We start from the raw sequence: 15614 nt of genomic DNA on the forward strand, positions 1-15614 counted from the left end.
AATACTTGATGATTCTGAAATAGTAATGAAGAGTAATTATGGAGTTATATTGAAGATACAGAGGAAGGCTGAGGGGGCACAGTCTAGATAGGCGAGGATGAAATTGCCGCGCGAACGTTGTAGGTAAAGAAATCAAGTATCTGTGAAATTAGCAACGTAAATATTACCAAATATTGTGGTATATCGTCACAGTGCTCGGCGGGTCTTGTGAAGGTTCTGTAGCGTGAGTGCCGACGTGATATGTCTGAAACTACCTATTGATACAAGCCCGGAGGGGATTTGATCCGCGAGAAACCTTTATGAACTTCTATTGCATGAACAATGTTCACGTTTCCAAGTGAACGAGGATGACGATATTCACACATGAACGATAGATCAACGCGTGAGACAAAGAGGGTCAAACGAAGGGAGTCTCCACTACCACGTGCTCGTGACGAGCGTGTACATTTCCTATTCATCCTACCAGCTTTGATGGGATTTTTATAGACAGATAAAAATGAGTCGTGTGGCAATCAGGGGGCTTTGTACCCAATAAGTTCATTTCTAATGCAAGAAAGTACGGAATATTGCAGGAAACCAGGTGCCTACTCGTAGCACAGATATTATTTTTGTAATTGCAGTTGTTTTGCACTGGGATTAAACGAGCTGGTTTTGGGGGCCATCTGGGCGGCGATGTACGCAGTGACCACACCTGTTTTTTGTACGCGAAATGAGCATTTGTAAATACCTGGAGCCGATATGCGAAGTAGAGATTCAGAACTCAGCCAGATAGAATTCAATCTGCCTTGCATCAAATACCTTCCTCAAATATAAACAAATTTTGGCAAATGACTCTCCATTCGAGTCAAGATTGATAAAAATAATCGACGGCCGGCCCCGCAGCATAGATTCCCAAAGTGGATGACGATATAGAAAGGAGGGACCTTTTCGGAGATGTTGGACGATCATTGCCACTTAAAACAGATCCTTCTGCGGGTGCTTGATAGGTCAGTTGAGACTACGTATCCAGAATTCAAGAGTAATCCCTTCGCGGCAGCAATATCATTCATGCTATTACGCTTGTGCGATGGCCAACAGACGTCAGCTTCGGCGTCAAAGTTACAACCAACAGTACATTGAATATGAGATGTCGTTGTGATATCAACTTTGGCGGATAATGGCGTGAGGATTGTCGTAAAGAGTCAACCTCTCAGCAGGCTGAACGGCATTTTTTTCAAAGCAGCGGGGCTCTCCGGTACCTGGTATGAGGGACTAGACTATTTCATCTACATTAGCTTCAAACCAATCATTAGCTTCAGGGCACTGTGGGACCGTAAACAACAGTTTGCTTGCCTCCACTACTCTTTCAGACCCGATCCTGCCGACATGCAGATGATTATGTAAATGTAAACATGAACGAGAGCACTTCCTTTTTCGACTTTGTCTATCCTTTGGATGAGATTTGACGTTGATGCGTTTGCAGTTGTCCATGGTGGATGGCTGGCTGATAATTATGATTCCATTATGACTGACTTTGCCTCTCCGTCTTTCTGCATGATATTTAAGCCACTCTGCCCAGCCTCATTGCGTGGACAAAAAGTGGAAGTTGTGGCAAGATCGCGGGTCGATTCCAGCAAAGTGCACACGAATTCCAGGAGGACTAAAAAAATACGGTACAGTACCTAGTTAAGAATGTCCTTTCGTATGGTGTGTTTGAGTGAGACGGCACGATATTGTGCGAAATATCAAATGTACCTAGACCATTTAGTACATTACGTTCTAGTACGCACTACACGGTGGCTTCTTTGCTTCCATGCGTATTAAATTCCCCGGCAGAAGGACTCTACTCTGTATGGAAAGGCGTGACTTTGACAATACAAGGAACTCTTGCCATTTATATCGCCTGGCTTGACCTTTCCGTTCTCTTTGGCGTTGTGTTCAATTGGGAAGTCCAATCGCATGATTTCAGGCCCACCTGTCAAAATTAAGTCAACAGCTTTCGAATCGACATTGCCTTCAGGTATCTAGGTTACCCAAGCCTTCTCGTGTTTATTAGATACTTTACGGTCTTAGTACAAAGTATGATATACTCGAGTGTCAAAGTTTTGAGCTCGTTGGATCCTCAATTCCAAATTAAAAATCCGAGGTCACGACTCGCTTCTTGTTCAGTGGACCTTTGGGGTAGTACGATCTTCCAAACTTTGTTTAAGGAAACATGATCTTTTTCTTTCCGAACCATGATCACATCTATTAGAATTCTACCACAGTAGATCATCGATCGGATAAACTCCAATAAAGCTTTTGTGATATTGATCAGGGGTTGTAACATAAATGATGATGAAATACGACCTTACGCGCGACCTTTGGACCTGCATATATGTTTACACATCTGCAATTAGTTGAAGCAATGTGTGTGGGTGGGCAAGTGAGTGAGTGGACTGCGGAATACGTTAGCTGGTATCTAGCAAATTTTGTGTACGCCTAGTTGTAAGCTTGTGCCTGTAAGCGAAAAGGGTGTATTTACCTCCTAGCAAATTGCGGAGTTCTAATTGAGGGGGAAGAGGGGGCCACGGCTCGGTATAGGAAAACGAAAAGATAAATGAAATCAGTTGTTGATGATTACTACCTGTAAACAGAGCAATTTGGAATACACAGTCAAGTAGGCAACGCCTCCCCCTTGTAAATCCTTGTGGTGGCTTTCTTTATCAACGCTCTTCTGGTTCGGTTGGGTTGGGTTGGGTTGGATTGAATTCAATTCAATTCAATTCATTTTCTTTCTTGGGTATTTCTTCCTCGCCCGTGCCAATTATAACTTATATCTGAGAGCAGTCAACAATAAACCAATAACCCGATCATCCAATGGTATCAATTAGCCATGGAGAAAAGACCTAATGTGGAAAAGTCAGGAGTGGATCCCCCGGAGACGCAAATTACAAGGTGACCTGGTCATCGTATCCATGCAAAGGCAATCAACTTACCACACTCTCACACCCAATGATTCAGCTCGTTGGCCGAGATTTTCTTAGACACAGGGAAAAAAACACCCATCACCAGTATTTCTCCAAAACTTTCTCAACCACTCTTCAGCTTGCCAATTGGCAACCTCCTCCCAAATGTATCCTCTCTCTCCGATAACCCAGGAATGCTATATTCCTTGTTCAAATATTGTAATATTGTGCCTCTACACGCAAATCTTTTCTTCCAATTAAATCTGCAAGGTGGATTTATATCCTAATCCGGTCAACCACTAGTTGATACTTAAGACTTCATCCGCGTCTTTTGCTGGCCGAAACACCATCTTCTCACAGGGATTCGTCCTACCGTCCCTTCAAGGAAGGCATAAGGAAAGACCAATCCTAGCTCATCATGGAGCCAGAGCACCATCATGGGCAAGACCCTCGCGTGCGTCCCAAGCTACGAGACTCCACCTATGGTACTCAGACTGCACTTATGTCGCCTTATACATATGCAGGCTTGTAATCCCCATTCTATCCATTTGGATCAGTTTCTATTTTTCTCATCTCTGTATCATACACAAACGTTCCAGTTCCATTTTTGAAGTCTCTCTGCTTTCTTGATATCAGCTGAAGTATTGTCAAAACACCTGGCGATGGCCTTATGAAACTCTTCCAGTATTATATCCCACGGGCCTACGCACCACCGAGCGTTCAAACAGACTAGACTTTCCCATCACTGGTTTCGTAATATACCACATGACGATTACAAACGTTTAACTTCCAAAAGTATATGACAGCTGAAGAAGAACGCCACAGCATAGAGTGTTCTTACACTTCCTTCCGTCCATTGATATACGGCCGGTCCGGTGTGAGAATCAGGAAAGTTCACACACCTGGCTGCCGTCATTTTCAATCGATCTGGTGTTCCTCTATCTCGATTGTTGATTCTCATCTCCACAATGAGTGGTTCTAATTCGACAGTTTTTGGCCAGGGCAGGTGTCCAGCGCCGTTCCTTGAGGCAGATCTCTTCCCATCGACAGGTGGTTGTATGTCTTGCGTACTCTCCGGTCCGTTTCACCATGCTGACAATATATAGTTATCGATGGAAGATTTTGCTCTACCACCTTGGGGGTCATTTGCTGCTTGCCATGTCCACAGACTGAATGGTTTTACGGTGGAAGCATCAACACCCTCACCGAATCCGCAAATTGGGTCAGTGTAGCGGCGATGATATGTTCTATATACTTGTTGATATGCTTCGCATTTCTGCCAGTTGAGAAGACCCATAGGCACTACCTCAGTATCTGCTTGGTTATTGCTACAGTTTTGATGCAGGTAAGTCACTAGTCCCCGTGCCTTCTACCAACCGCTTCCTAACATATGTCGCCAAAAGTTGGGATTCATTATACCATTAAGCGCAAACCCCGATCAATGCTATAACGCAATCACTCCGAACGATATGAGCACTAACTTTACTTGTGCGATCTCTGGCGCATTCATAATGGCTGGAGGCTGGTGTGGTGTGATGTGGGTCTTCTTAAGGTCCCTCGCCTTACATCTACAGATCTGTTGGCAGGTGATTATTGGGAAGTCATTCATGTGGGGAGCTCTTGCTACTGGATGGGGAATACCGGCCATTGCATTATGTTTTGGAATGATCTTCAGTGGTGTTTCCTTCCGATTTGGAGATACTTGCCACATCAATCACGAGAACAGTTTAGCGGACTTCTGGATTCCTCTTCTAATATTTTCTGGCGCCACCGTTATTATCCAGTTCGTTACTTTCGGTTACTGTATTAAAGTATATCTTTCATCCCTCACAGACGATTCCAACACCACGGAAACTTCAGGAGTTCTGCCTTCGTACACTAACAGTGTACGCACTGTCTCACCACGACAAGCATATCGTAGAGTTCGCCGAGTGATTGAGTTACAATGGAGAGGTATCGCTATTGTACTAGTGATTATCGCTGATGTCACATTCTTTGCGATTGTGTTTGTCTTCATGGATGATTTAGAAACAAACATCCTCAAGGATCCTACCAAGGCGGAGCAATGGTTAACATGTCTGGTGCGAACTGCTGGAGGTAAAGAAGAGTGTTTACCTTTAGCAAAATCTCTAGTCGTGAACGAGGCTACCGTTGGTGCGGTCCTTGTCATGCTATCCGTTAGTTCTCCCCATTGCCATCCTTATTCTACTCAATTGCTAATGTGATTTAGTTCAATGGCTTCTGGGCAGCAATATTCTTGGGAAGAAAGGCAATGATTACAGGCTGGTATGAGATGTACCGTGGAAAAATCAAGCCCAACAATGAATTCATCAGTGCCGATGTTCACGCCTTCAAAGATCCCAGGTCATACGAAATGCTTAGCAAGGATCGAGATCAACGTGACAGCAAGAACATAGAGGCATACGGAACTCCAGATGCCGTCACTCCAATTTCACCCGTTCGAAAAAGTGGTCGAGAAACACCAGACTACTTTGGCAGAGAAGCAAGATATAAATCACCGTCACGTTCATTTTCCAAACCCCATCCACCACAATCGTGGGATTCTACCACAACATATGCTCCACCCATGAATTCAAGCACGAACAAATTCTAGTATGGGTTCTACATGTATATTTTATTTATTTTCAAGCATTTTTTTTAGCGATGTTTCATGCTGTCCCTCACGAAGGGTCAAACAGGAGTTTGGTGGCTTGGCGACTCGGCGGCTTGGCTAGGCGATAGAGCGAGAAGAAATAGAGAGCTCGGCTCGTCACCCCACGCGGGATGAAAAGACTTTGGATAGTCACCTACATGAATCAAGTCAGGATACAAAAAGGACGAAACCTGGAACAAACCATTTTTTCTTTGTCCAAGAGAAGGCCGGTCAGGTACGAAAGGGCTCCGACCGGATGGATAGAATTATGGAGGGGGATTGGGTATAATGTGTTTACAATACTCAGATACCCATCATAGACCAAAATGGTCATCGAAATTACTGGTTCGAGGGTACTAATACTGCTACAGTTGTAGTAGGTATACATAGAGATCTCGAGTCCCGAGATCTCGGATTAGGTATGGGGTATACCCCGCCTACGTAATGACGATCTGTACTTTATTAGTAGTGTTTGTATGTATTATGATGACATCAAATAGAAAATATCTAAACCAATTATCTGATGATTTCACTCCTGTTTGTACTGTGCTGGATTATATATTCTTCTGACGGCGTTGGGTATCCATCATGGAGATGTTATGAAGTCAAGTCCATAACATCCAATAGAAGCTAAACATTTTCAAGCCCGTACTTTGCTTAAGTTGCTAGATATTGTTGAACTACAGCATCACCAGTGTTCGCATTCCTTCCCTAATTCTTAAATCCAACAAGACCCTGGGCCTTCGCACACACAGAGGCATCCACTCTCATTAGCATGACATTGCCGTACTAGGGAGGAGCTAGTTCAAGCCCGATATTACCGGAAATTCGATGATGGATATCGTCTGCATCTCATAACGAAGGTTCAGTACTGGCTAATCACGAGAGGCAATGAGCAACGCAAACGAAAAGAAAATCTTGATCATATACTTGAGTATAACCTATGGATACCCGTCTCTTCGTGGCTTTCTCGCGAAATCCATGCTTGTTCATCACGATTCATAGCATCGCATCTACGGTTCCTTTGAATGTCTCAGAGTGGGTTTAGACTCTTTGAAATTGTATATTAAGCAAGGATTTCCTCTCAAGACTCAGAAGTTGAAGTCTGATTCCTCATTTCTTATAGTATACGCCGTACAAACGTGCCTGATCAGGAGAGTCCGAGAGCCTTGAATCGAGTTTGAGATCGTAATGGCCGGTGCCTTGGAATGGATACTATATCTATCTATTTAGAATCTTCCCCTCCGTCTCCGCTCTACACTCAATAGATAATAATGTCAATATTTTGATTGGACGCTAAACCAACGGCCTCTTACAACCAGAAAATACATAATCACGAGATCCCCATTCTCACCAGTCAGATACTCCTTCCATCCCTCTCCCCTCGAGGAGGGGGTGGTGTTTGGATTTGGGTTTGAGGGGGGGTTTGGAGAGGGGGGGGGGGCTGAGGAATCGAATTCGTTGGTAGAATATTACAAGATCATGGATGTTGAGAAGTAGCACCAGGAGAATTAGAAGGGAATTAAGTAATGAGTGTCATGGAAGATAGCGTGGAGGAAGGTTAAGAGAAAGGTGGTCGCCATTTAGCTATGAAGTGTCTGTCCGTGTTACATTAGGAAGGTAACCTGCGAAAAGAGTTATTGCCAGGTCGAACACTTGACAGATTAGGGAGCAAGCTTGTTGGCTGAATGTGATGACTTTTAAGTAATCACTCGTGAAAATAATTTGCACTGATGAAAAGGTCCAACAAGCTTATAGAAGTGCTCATGTAGATATCTGTTAAAACCCTTGATGGAAATATATGGAGGTTGAACGCAGACGATCTGGCAGGATACAGCACTCTAACTACTGTATGAAATTGCTTGGCTGATGGCGAGAGAATTCTACACCGATTAGATTGATTCCATAAACTCCAATGGAGTCATGCGGGATGAAGTGAAGCAAATCACTGAATCGAGCAAAATCACATATAACGATCAAATAGATAGACAGCGTTACAAGACATCAAAAATATTATTGTATTCTATATAAAAGAGCATAGAAGTTTTCTCTCCGGCTCACTAAACACCACATCACTTGAAGAAGTACACGATTCTCATGATCCAAATCCATTTCGTGAACCTACCTATACCCTGAAAGAGCATGACTGGCAATATCATATGTAAAATGTCACCAATCTAGGCCGTGGTCGTGAAGTATAAATTGGCACATTGATGTTGGACAGAAATAAAATCTCCACAGGCATCTCTGATATCTACCAGACATTACATGCTTTCCAAGAATGTTGACCTTTGCGATGCGAGAAATTGGTTCATGTGAAAGTGTTCTATTTCAAGGTCAGTTACGGATCGTGTGTAGATATACAATATCATAAAAAGTAGCAACCGAGAAGATTAATCAGATGTTCAGTTAGTTCATTGTTCCCTCCGCAGAGAGTCCTAAAACAAGAGGTACCAGAAAAATAGTAAAAAGAAATATCATCATTGTATCTTCTCGGTCGATTGTGAATGGAATGGGAATCTCTTACATTTAAATGATAGCGCGACGCAATGGAAAGTTTGAATAGTCAGTACAAACGACGAGGCTGATCCTCAATCAGTTATGATGAATTGATCATTACTTCTGTTGGTGAATCAAAGTTGTTGTCAGGAAAATTAAAAGCTCTGGACTTGAGAAATTTCTTATGATGTTCGGATTGCGCTAGTCAGAATTCAGTCTAGTACAGAAAATACCAGCTCTTAGCGTAAGCTAAGCGACGAACAATCCACACACATAATTTTGCGACGACGAACATTTTCAAATCTTTAACACCTCTCGACAATCTCAATCTAACGACCAGTTTAATCACCGTCGACAAATACCGCAAAAATGGGTCGTCTTCACTCCAACGGAAAGGGAATATCTTCCTCTGCTCTCCCATACTCCCGTGCTCCTCCTTCGTGGCTCAAGACCACCCCAGAGCAAGTTGTTGACCAAATCTGCAAGCTTGCCAAGAAGGGTGCTGCTCCTTCCCAAATCGGTGTTGTCTTGAGAGATTCTCACGGTATTGCTCAAGTCAAGGTTGTTACTGGTATGTTCATTTCCTCGTTCTGCAATTGATGTGGTTGGATTTTATTTTGAGAGAAACACGAATACTAATATTTTTATTTCTGCAGGTAACAAGATTCTTAGAATCCTCAAGTCCAACGGTACGATATCAAACATTACCTGAATAGTTCCATATATGCCATCATTGGATTATAGTACATCCTTGATGTGTCAATTTGTATCTTTACAATCGCCTCTGCTTGGTCATAGACTGACAGAGTGACAAAATAGGCCTTGCCCCAGAGATCCCAGAGGACCTTTACATGTTGATCAAGAAGGTACGTTCAATACTATTCTCATAACTAACGTTGAATTATACTAATCCAATAAATTTAGGCCGTCGCTGTCCGCAAGCATCTCGAGCGTAACCGCAAGGACAAGGACTCCAAGTTCCGTTTGATTCTCATTGAATCCCGTATCCACCGTCTCTCCCGTTACTACAAGACCGTCGGTGTTCTCCCACCAACCTGGAGATACGAGAGTGCCACTGCCAGCACCATGGTCGCATAAAAAGTTTCACCATGACAAAATGGATATGGAGTTGGGGTGTGGACATAATTGCATCACGAACTACACTACTTTCTTGAGAAGGAGTACTGCTATATTGGCATAAGAACTAAATAGCAAATTAAATATTAAGAAATACTTCCAGCGCCAGCCTTGTTCTCAATTATTGTCCAATTGTTTTAACGTGATGTCTCACTCCTTGAACGCCCATCTTGAAACGATTTTGATGTGCCTAGGGGTATTGTAACTAAACCCCATCTATTTTTTAATTTCCCCCTTCCAACTCCTTGGATTTTGATAATAAAAATTCTCCCAGTACTCGTAAAGGATCTTTTGGTCTATTAAGAAATGATTGTTAGTTTATACGCACCGTGAGAGATTCTTGTCGGGCAGCAGATCCAAGGTACATACTGGTCCTTGGCTAATAGTTTCATGCCCTCTAATAAACTTCCCGTAACAGTCTGATTCAAATAAACCCGTGCCGGCGCTCCATGCACACTTGCTTCAGTTGGCAACGATGGCCCCGTATCAGGATGTTGGCTGGTAGCTCTCGAAGAATTTTCCTTCTCCGCATTTCCATTTACCTTCGGTACTGGCGTACTTGTGCGCGCAGGGACGGGCGCTGGAGAAGCTGTTTCGCGATTTATGTTCGCAGACGAAGTGGAAGCTTGATGCGAGGGGGGTAAAATGGGCGAATGAGAATGTGTTTGCGATTGAGTTTGAGCAGTGGGTGGGAGAATTGCAGCGGCTGGAGACTGTGAAAGAGTTGTATGAGTAAGTATAGAGAATTCTAGTGCAGAAGACAGTCGCGAGAGGAAACGTCCAATTGAATTTGAAGGATGGGAGGAAGGAGAAGGTGGAGGGATGGGTGGAGGATCAGGGTCTGGGGGAAGTATAAGGCATACTGCAGGTCTATGAAGAGGTGCATCTTCCATAACCACATCGCGTGTTGCGCCCGGCATTTGGAGGACGCCGGAGGGTGTGGATGAGGGGGGTGTGGAGGAAGATTGTGTTTGCATCGCGAGTTGATAGGTATGCGCGGCTGAACTGATGCTGGGTGTGCTGTTAGGGTTGATTTCGGGTGATGGGGTCTCGGGTTGCGACATGCTGGTAGTGGAGTTAGGTGTGGATTTATGAAGGTATATGTTTATGTCGCTATGATTGGATTGTGTACGTAATTGGGTGGAGGAGGATTGCTTTCTGCCAAAGCGGTGAACCAAGTATGGTAGCTGGTAACGTGCTCAGGCGTATATTGGAATGATTGACGCGCTTGAAGACGCGGATGTAAGATACGTTCTTGCCATAAAATTATATGCGATGGATGAAGTACTTCTGTATACATAACATTCGGTATAATGGTACTCGAAGAAATTAAGAACGCTAATCACAAAGTTATGCTACATCGAAGAAGTCAACGTAAGATACCGCAAGACTTTAAAGATAAATTATTGCCACCTTCAAAGCGTTTGAAAACTGCAGAGAGTATAGATGGTGATGATCTTAGTTCTCGGTGTCCTTCCGATGAAGATGAATCATTACCTTTATCCCCACGAATCCGAAGTCCCATTCAATTCAGAAGTACGGAAATTCCCGATTCGGATGATGAAGGGGAAGATGAAGCGGAGCAGATTGTGGCTCCCAGATTGACGGAATTGGAGAGTGCATTGCCACCAGTTGTTATCAATAAGAATGCAATTGCTGAATATGAAGCAATGCGTGCCGAAAACGAAAACTTTCCAGATGATCTCAAAGCGAGGTTGACTGGGAGGACTTGGGAGAGAGGTAAAAGTAGTATTTATAGTGATGCTTTCAATCTTGCATTGGAAACTGTGTTAGAGGATGAAGGGCATCTGTTCGATGAGAAGGAAGTGGAAGTTTTCACGCAATGGAGAGAATTGGATTATGAAGCTCAATATTTGTAAGGCCCGATTATTATCTCTGTATTATAACTTTTGAGAGCTGACGAACATAGGTATGTACGTCTTTTCTTACGAAAAACTTCAGCATGGCATCGTATAAACCGTTTGGGTTATCATGGAGATTTGACGGATGTTTCTGCAGCTTCGAAAGTTCTGCAATCTACCCGAGCATTACCAGAATCAACTGCAACAGTTCAAGTCAATCCAGCAGAGTTGGGACCTCCCGAAGGAACAGTCCTTGGAGACTCGTTGACTTTTGCTGATTCGTCAGAAGATCAAATCAGAACCTTAGATGAGGCATTATCCCTATTGAACCTGGATGAACTAAAAGGCTTAGCAAAGGAACTCAAGGTTCAAGGAAAAAATAAACCTGATATACTAAAAGCACTTCGTGAAACAAGTCGAAGACAGGCTGGACTCGGTTATGTTGGGTTGAAAAGAGCCGATAGTGCTTTGAAATCAAACCCTACAACTCCAGATGGATCGATTCTCGAAGAAGAAGACGACAGTCTCGATCATGTGAACAGAGATGTTCATTTCCTCAGAAAGATCATGGCTATCACAGGACCGTGTATACGACTTTCACTGCCAGCTTTGAACTTATTCGAACGAGTCCATCTCGTCTTTTACAGATCAACCGAATGGACCGATAAGTCTCTAACCACAATCATTCTTGCCAGAATCTCCCGCCGTAACTTCCCCTCTTATATTGTCTCACGATCAACCAATATCTTCCCCACCCGTTCCACCCTCCTCGAATTTGAAGCATCAATTCGAACGCAATACCGCGTCGACAACATTCTCGACGGCCATCCAGGCAAATCCGACCTAGACCAAGTTCTTGAAACTTTCGAAGCCATATATCCCCGTTGGAAGATTCTCCTGGAAGAAGAACAACGCAAAGAAGACTCCATATATGAAAGTGGAGAGGGAGGCTACCTTCGTCGATTTTCTCCAGCATGGGTCTACACACGCATCGTGCATAAAGCCCTCTACGTACTCGGACGATTTAAGTTCTACGAAAAAGAATACGCTCTACTCATCGAACTCCTTTCTCAGAAGCTTTTTCATTCATCCCGAAGGGGTGCATGGTATCAACGTAAAGCTCTTCTAGAAGAACATTATATGTATAATCTCCTCCCAACCCCAGGAATTAAAGATCTAGAACAACGAAAACGTCATTGGAAACGTATTTCGCTCAAAACATGTGAGCAAGGTCTTCAAGATCGACATTGCCATACAATCTATCACTACGACTTACAGAAACGAATCCGTAAACTCGAGAAGACACTTAAGATTCCTAAGAGAGAAAAACACGATTTTGAGCATGTTCTTCTCTCTAAACCCATCGAAACAACTATTCAAGGAATTCAAATCAAAAAGTCGTATCTCACCCCCACAACTCTCCGACGCAAGTCCAGCGCACCCAATGGATTTGAAGAGAGACAACGCAGTACCAAAACCATTTGGTTAGATGAATATGAATCTCCATCAAGCCCATCCGAATGTTCCGTTGAACAATTAACTCTAAGCTACTATCGCAGTCTCGGGTTCCGCGGCTACCACTCCGAAGGTGGCATTCTACGCACTCTATTCGCATACCTCTTTTTCGACATCCTATTTCTTTACATCCCCAATGTATTTCAGACAGAATACCAAACTTGCCCTCTAGACTTACATACCGAGTCATTCTATGAAGCTCGAGCGTCGGAAATCAATCATCGTATTGTAGAGATTGAGAATGGAATGGCGGCGGAGATTATAAGGGGGGTTTGGGAGAGAGAAGGGGAGAGAAAGACGTGTGTAGTGGGTTTGAGATGGGACTTTGAGAGGAAGGACTTGGAGGGGATTGTGGAGGCTTTTGGGAGTGGGCTGGGGAAGGTGATGAGGGTTATGGCGGAGGAGTATAGGGTGAGAGGGGGTGGAGTGCCTGATTTGTTTTTATGGGATGATGGAGTGGAGGAAGAAGCGGAGGATGAGCCAACGAAACAAGAGCCGGTGAAAGGGAAATTGAAGGAAGAGAAAGATATCAAGAACGAAACTCCCGAAGAGGTCGAGGAGGAAAAGAAAGGGCCGCAAGTGAAGAATGAGTACAAAAATGGGTCACAAGACACCGTCAAAAGGAGAAGGAAAAAAGAAGTACTCTTCGTAGAAGTCAAAAGCGAGAATGATAGACTAAGCGATACGCAAAGATTGTGGATACATGTACTTCTAGGGGCGGGGATCAGGGTTGAGCTTTGCAACGTGGTAGCGAGGGAGGTGAGGGTTATTGATGCTGAATAGGGGGTAAAGGAGGAGTAAGGAGTTGATTTGGTTTCTGACGGAGTGAACTATATGGATTGGGAGAATGAACAGTATTGAGTGAGAATTTATTATGTTCAGGTGGTATAATAACTAGGCGATACGATTTCGATTGAAGATTTGCCTTCTTAGTTTTCATGCATGTTCTGGCGGATCAAGCCTGGCATCACAGGACTTTTCCTCCATTCGAAAAATCTACAACAGGCCTCGGCTTACCCCGCATTCAGATACTTGGGTGGCTTTGGGCTGCATTCTGGTATCTCAGATTCTTTCAATACTATTTATAGTCTCTCGTACCTCAGTACTAACTAATGTGGCGTCTCCGTAATACTCTTTTCCCACAACTCCTTTTCTTCTATAAGTGTAATCTATATATTACTTTATATTTCACAAATATCCTGAAATCAACAGTCGAAGTAAAATCTGGGTAGGATACATTTTGCTCTGGTATAATTCAATCATGTGCAAAATCTCCTCAAACATCCAATTCATCCTGCACCAACCTAATCCTCACCCCATTCCCATTCTCCACCGCCATTCTAAACCGTTCCATCCAAGGTCTTGAATCCCGACTTTCAATTTTCGAGAACTTCTGCATTACTCTCACAATAATATACGCCGAGTCAATAAAAACCATCTGCTGAGCAGGGCAAATGCGCGGTCCCCCTGAAAATGGAAGGTATTCCCAAGTAGGTCGCAAGGTTTCCCATCTCTCGGGACAAAAGTCATCGGCATCGCTGCCCCAGTAGCTTTTGTCGCGATGTAACGTGTGGATATCACATGTGATATTACTACCCTTTTTGATTAAGAAGGGGGCCTTCCCATCAGGGCCACCGCCAAGTGGTAGAATGGTGTCTTTGTGACATACTCGCCGTAGAAAGCCTGCGGTGGGGTGAAGACGGAGACCTGGGGAAATGGTTGATTAGACTGGATCATACATTACTGGAAAATATCAAGAATATGGTGATCTTTGAACGATGTCAAGCAAGAAACAAGTATACGTACTTTCATTAAACACATATCGTAAATATTTCATTGACTTCAGGATTTCGAAACTCAGCGTCTGTCCGGTCGTCGCAGCGAGTACTTCTCTCCGCAGTTTATCCCATCGATGCGCATCACGAGCTAGATGAAAAAATATATCGCTAACAGCTATCCCCGTCGCATCATGAGCGGGGATAAAGACATGAAAAAGCTGATAGCGTAAATCAACCGGATCCTGCGTTTCCTTTGCCATTTCGTTCAAGAGTATATACTGTTTTTGAGTGGTACTCTTATCTTCCTCTTCATTATTCTCTGCACTCTTCTGACCCTCCAGAACCCGAGAGACGTGTTTGTCAATATAGGCGTGCACTTTCCCGAAAGCCTTTTTCCACTCGATATCTCGACCACGAATGAATCTCAGCTTGCCAAGCATCATTCGTGCGCCGAGACCACGCATGGTCATATCGAATGCATTGAGGAATTCTCGAGCATCGAAGGGGGTATTCGGAGATTGAGATTCTACCGATTCACCGAACAGGAATTCGGTGGAGATATCTAGAAACTAGGAAAGAGACAGACACTCAGTCAGCCAAACAAGCAGATCGTGGTAATCCAGCCATGACAAAACAAACAATCGCAAGGAAAGATTCACCATACCAAATTCTTCGTAAGCGGTTGCAAATCAACCGTCGAGTCATCGCACGGAAGAAGCTCCAAAAACCGCGCGACGTGTTTCTCCAAAGCCCCAAGAATAGAAATCTCAGTCCGCGCAAACGTCGGTCGAATGAGCGCACGCGAGCGTTGCCATATCTTCCCATCCGCGGTAAAGATTCCCTGGGCCTCTAGCGATCCACCCCTTTCCTCCGGCTTCACCTTCACCTTTCCGAAACACCCAAACGAAAGCGCGAGGACGGTTTTGATATTTTCGGATTCGCAGGTGTCGATGACTGATGTTCCCCAGGAGTTGCTCTGGAAGGTTTTCCCATACGTGGCGTATAGTTGTCGGTTTGTCTGGAGTACTTTTCCGGCTTTCATCGCTGCGCCCATCTTGAAGATGAAATCGAGTCCGAGAAGCGGATCCTTGTGTGGACATTTCCTTGGCCGCATGCAGCCATTTTTGCGTTCGAGGTTTGCGATGGTGAGATGTTCGGAAAGTTTCTTGTATAGATATACGGTGATCAATATTCCCGTAGTCGCTAGAGCTAGATAGGTGGTGGTCCTCATGATTAAGAAGGG

At 43.9% G+C, this 15614-nt stretch overlaps 5 protein-coding genes across 5 annotated transcripts; 3 read left to right on the forward strand and 2 right to left on the reverse strand.

Moving 5' to 3' along the window:
* Positions 1–3895: 3895 nt before the first annotated feature.
* Positions 3896–5541, forward strand: EAE98_007660 (uncharacterized protein; the record flags this gene model as incomplete). Its single annotated transcript, XM_038955283.1, has 4 exons — positions 3896–3983; positions 4034–4272; positions 4331–5104; positions 5158–5541. The coding sequence occupies 4 exons, from the start codon at positions 3896–3898 to the stop codon at positions 5539–5541; spliced, it is 1485 nt and encodes a 494-aa protein (XP_038808461.1).
* Positions 5542–8448: 2907 nt separating this feature from the next.
* On the forward strand, positions 8449–9177 carry EAE98_007661 (uncharacterized protein; the record flags this gene model as incomplete). Its single annotated transcript, XM_038955284.1, has 4 exons — positions 8449–8650; positions 8736–8768; positions 8899–8945; positions 9004–9177. The coding sequence occupies 4 exons, from the start codon at positions 8449–8451 to the stop codon at positions 9175–9177; spliced, it is 456 nt and encodes a 151-aa protein (XP_038808462.1).
* Positions 9178–9439: 262 nt separating this feature from the next.
* Positions 9440–10280, reverse strand: EAE98_007662 (uncharacterized protein; the record flags this gene model as incomplete). The annotated part of the gene is made up of 3 exons (XM_038955285.1): positions 9440–9512; positions 9586–9929; positions 10080–10280. The coding sequence occupies 3 exons, from the start codon at positions 10278–10280 to the stop codon at positions 9440–9442; spliced, it is 618 nt and encodes a 205-aa protein (XP_038808463.1).
* A 249-nt stretch (positions 10281–10529) lies between these two features.
* Positions 10530–13376, forward strand: EAE98_007663 (uncharacterized protein; the record flags this gene model as incomplete). The annotated part of the gene is made up of 2 exons (XM_038955286.1): positions 10530–11092; positions 11147–13376. The coding sequence occupies 2 exons, from the start codon at positions 10530–10532 to the stop codon at positions 13374–13376; spliced, it is 2793 nt and encodes a 930-aa protein (XP_038808464.1).
* A 493-nt stretch (positions 13377–13869) lies between these two features.
* Positions 13870–15602, reverse strand: EAE98_007664 (uncharacterized protein; the record flags this gene model as incomplete). Its single annotated transcript, XM_038955287.1, has 3 exons — positions 13870–14300; positions 14400–14940; positions 15036–15602. 3 exons carry the CDS (start codon positions 15600–15602, stop codon positions 13870–13872), a joined length of 1539 nt encoding a protein of 512 aa, XP_038808465.1.
* Between the last annotated feature and the right edge of the window lie 12 nt (positions 15603–15614).

The sequence above is a fragment of the Botrytis deweyae genome, assembly GCF_014898535.1.
Source record: "Botrytis deweyae strain B1 chromosome Unknown BDEW_018, whole genome shotgun sequence".
NCBI lineage: Eukaryota > Fungi > Ascomycota > Leotiomycetes > Helotiales > Sclerotiniaceae > Botrytis > Botrytis deweyae.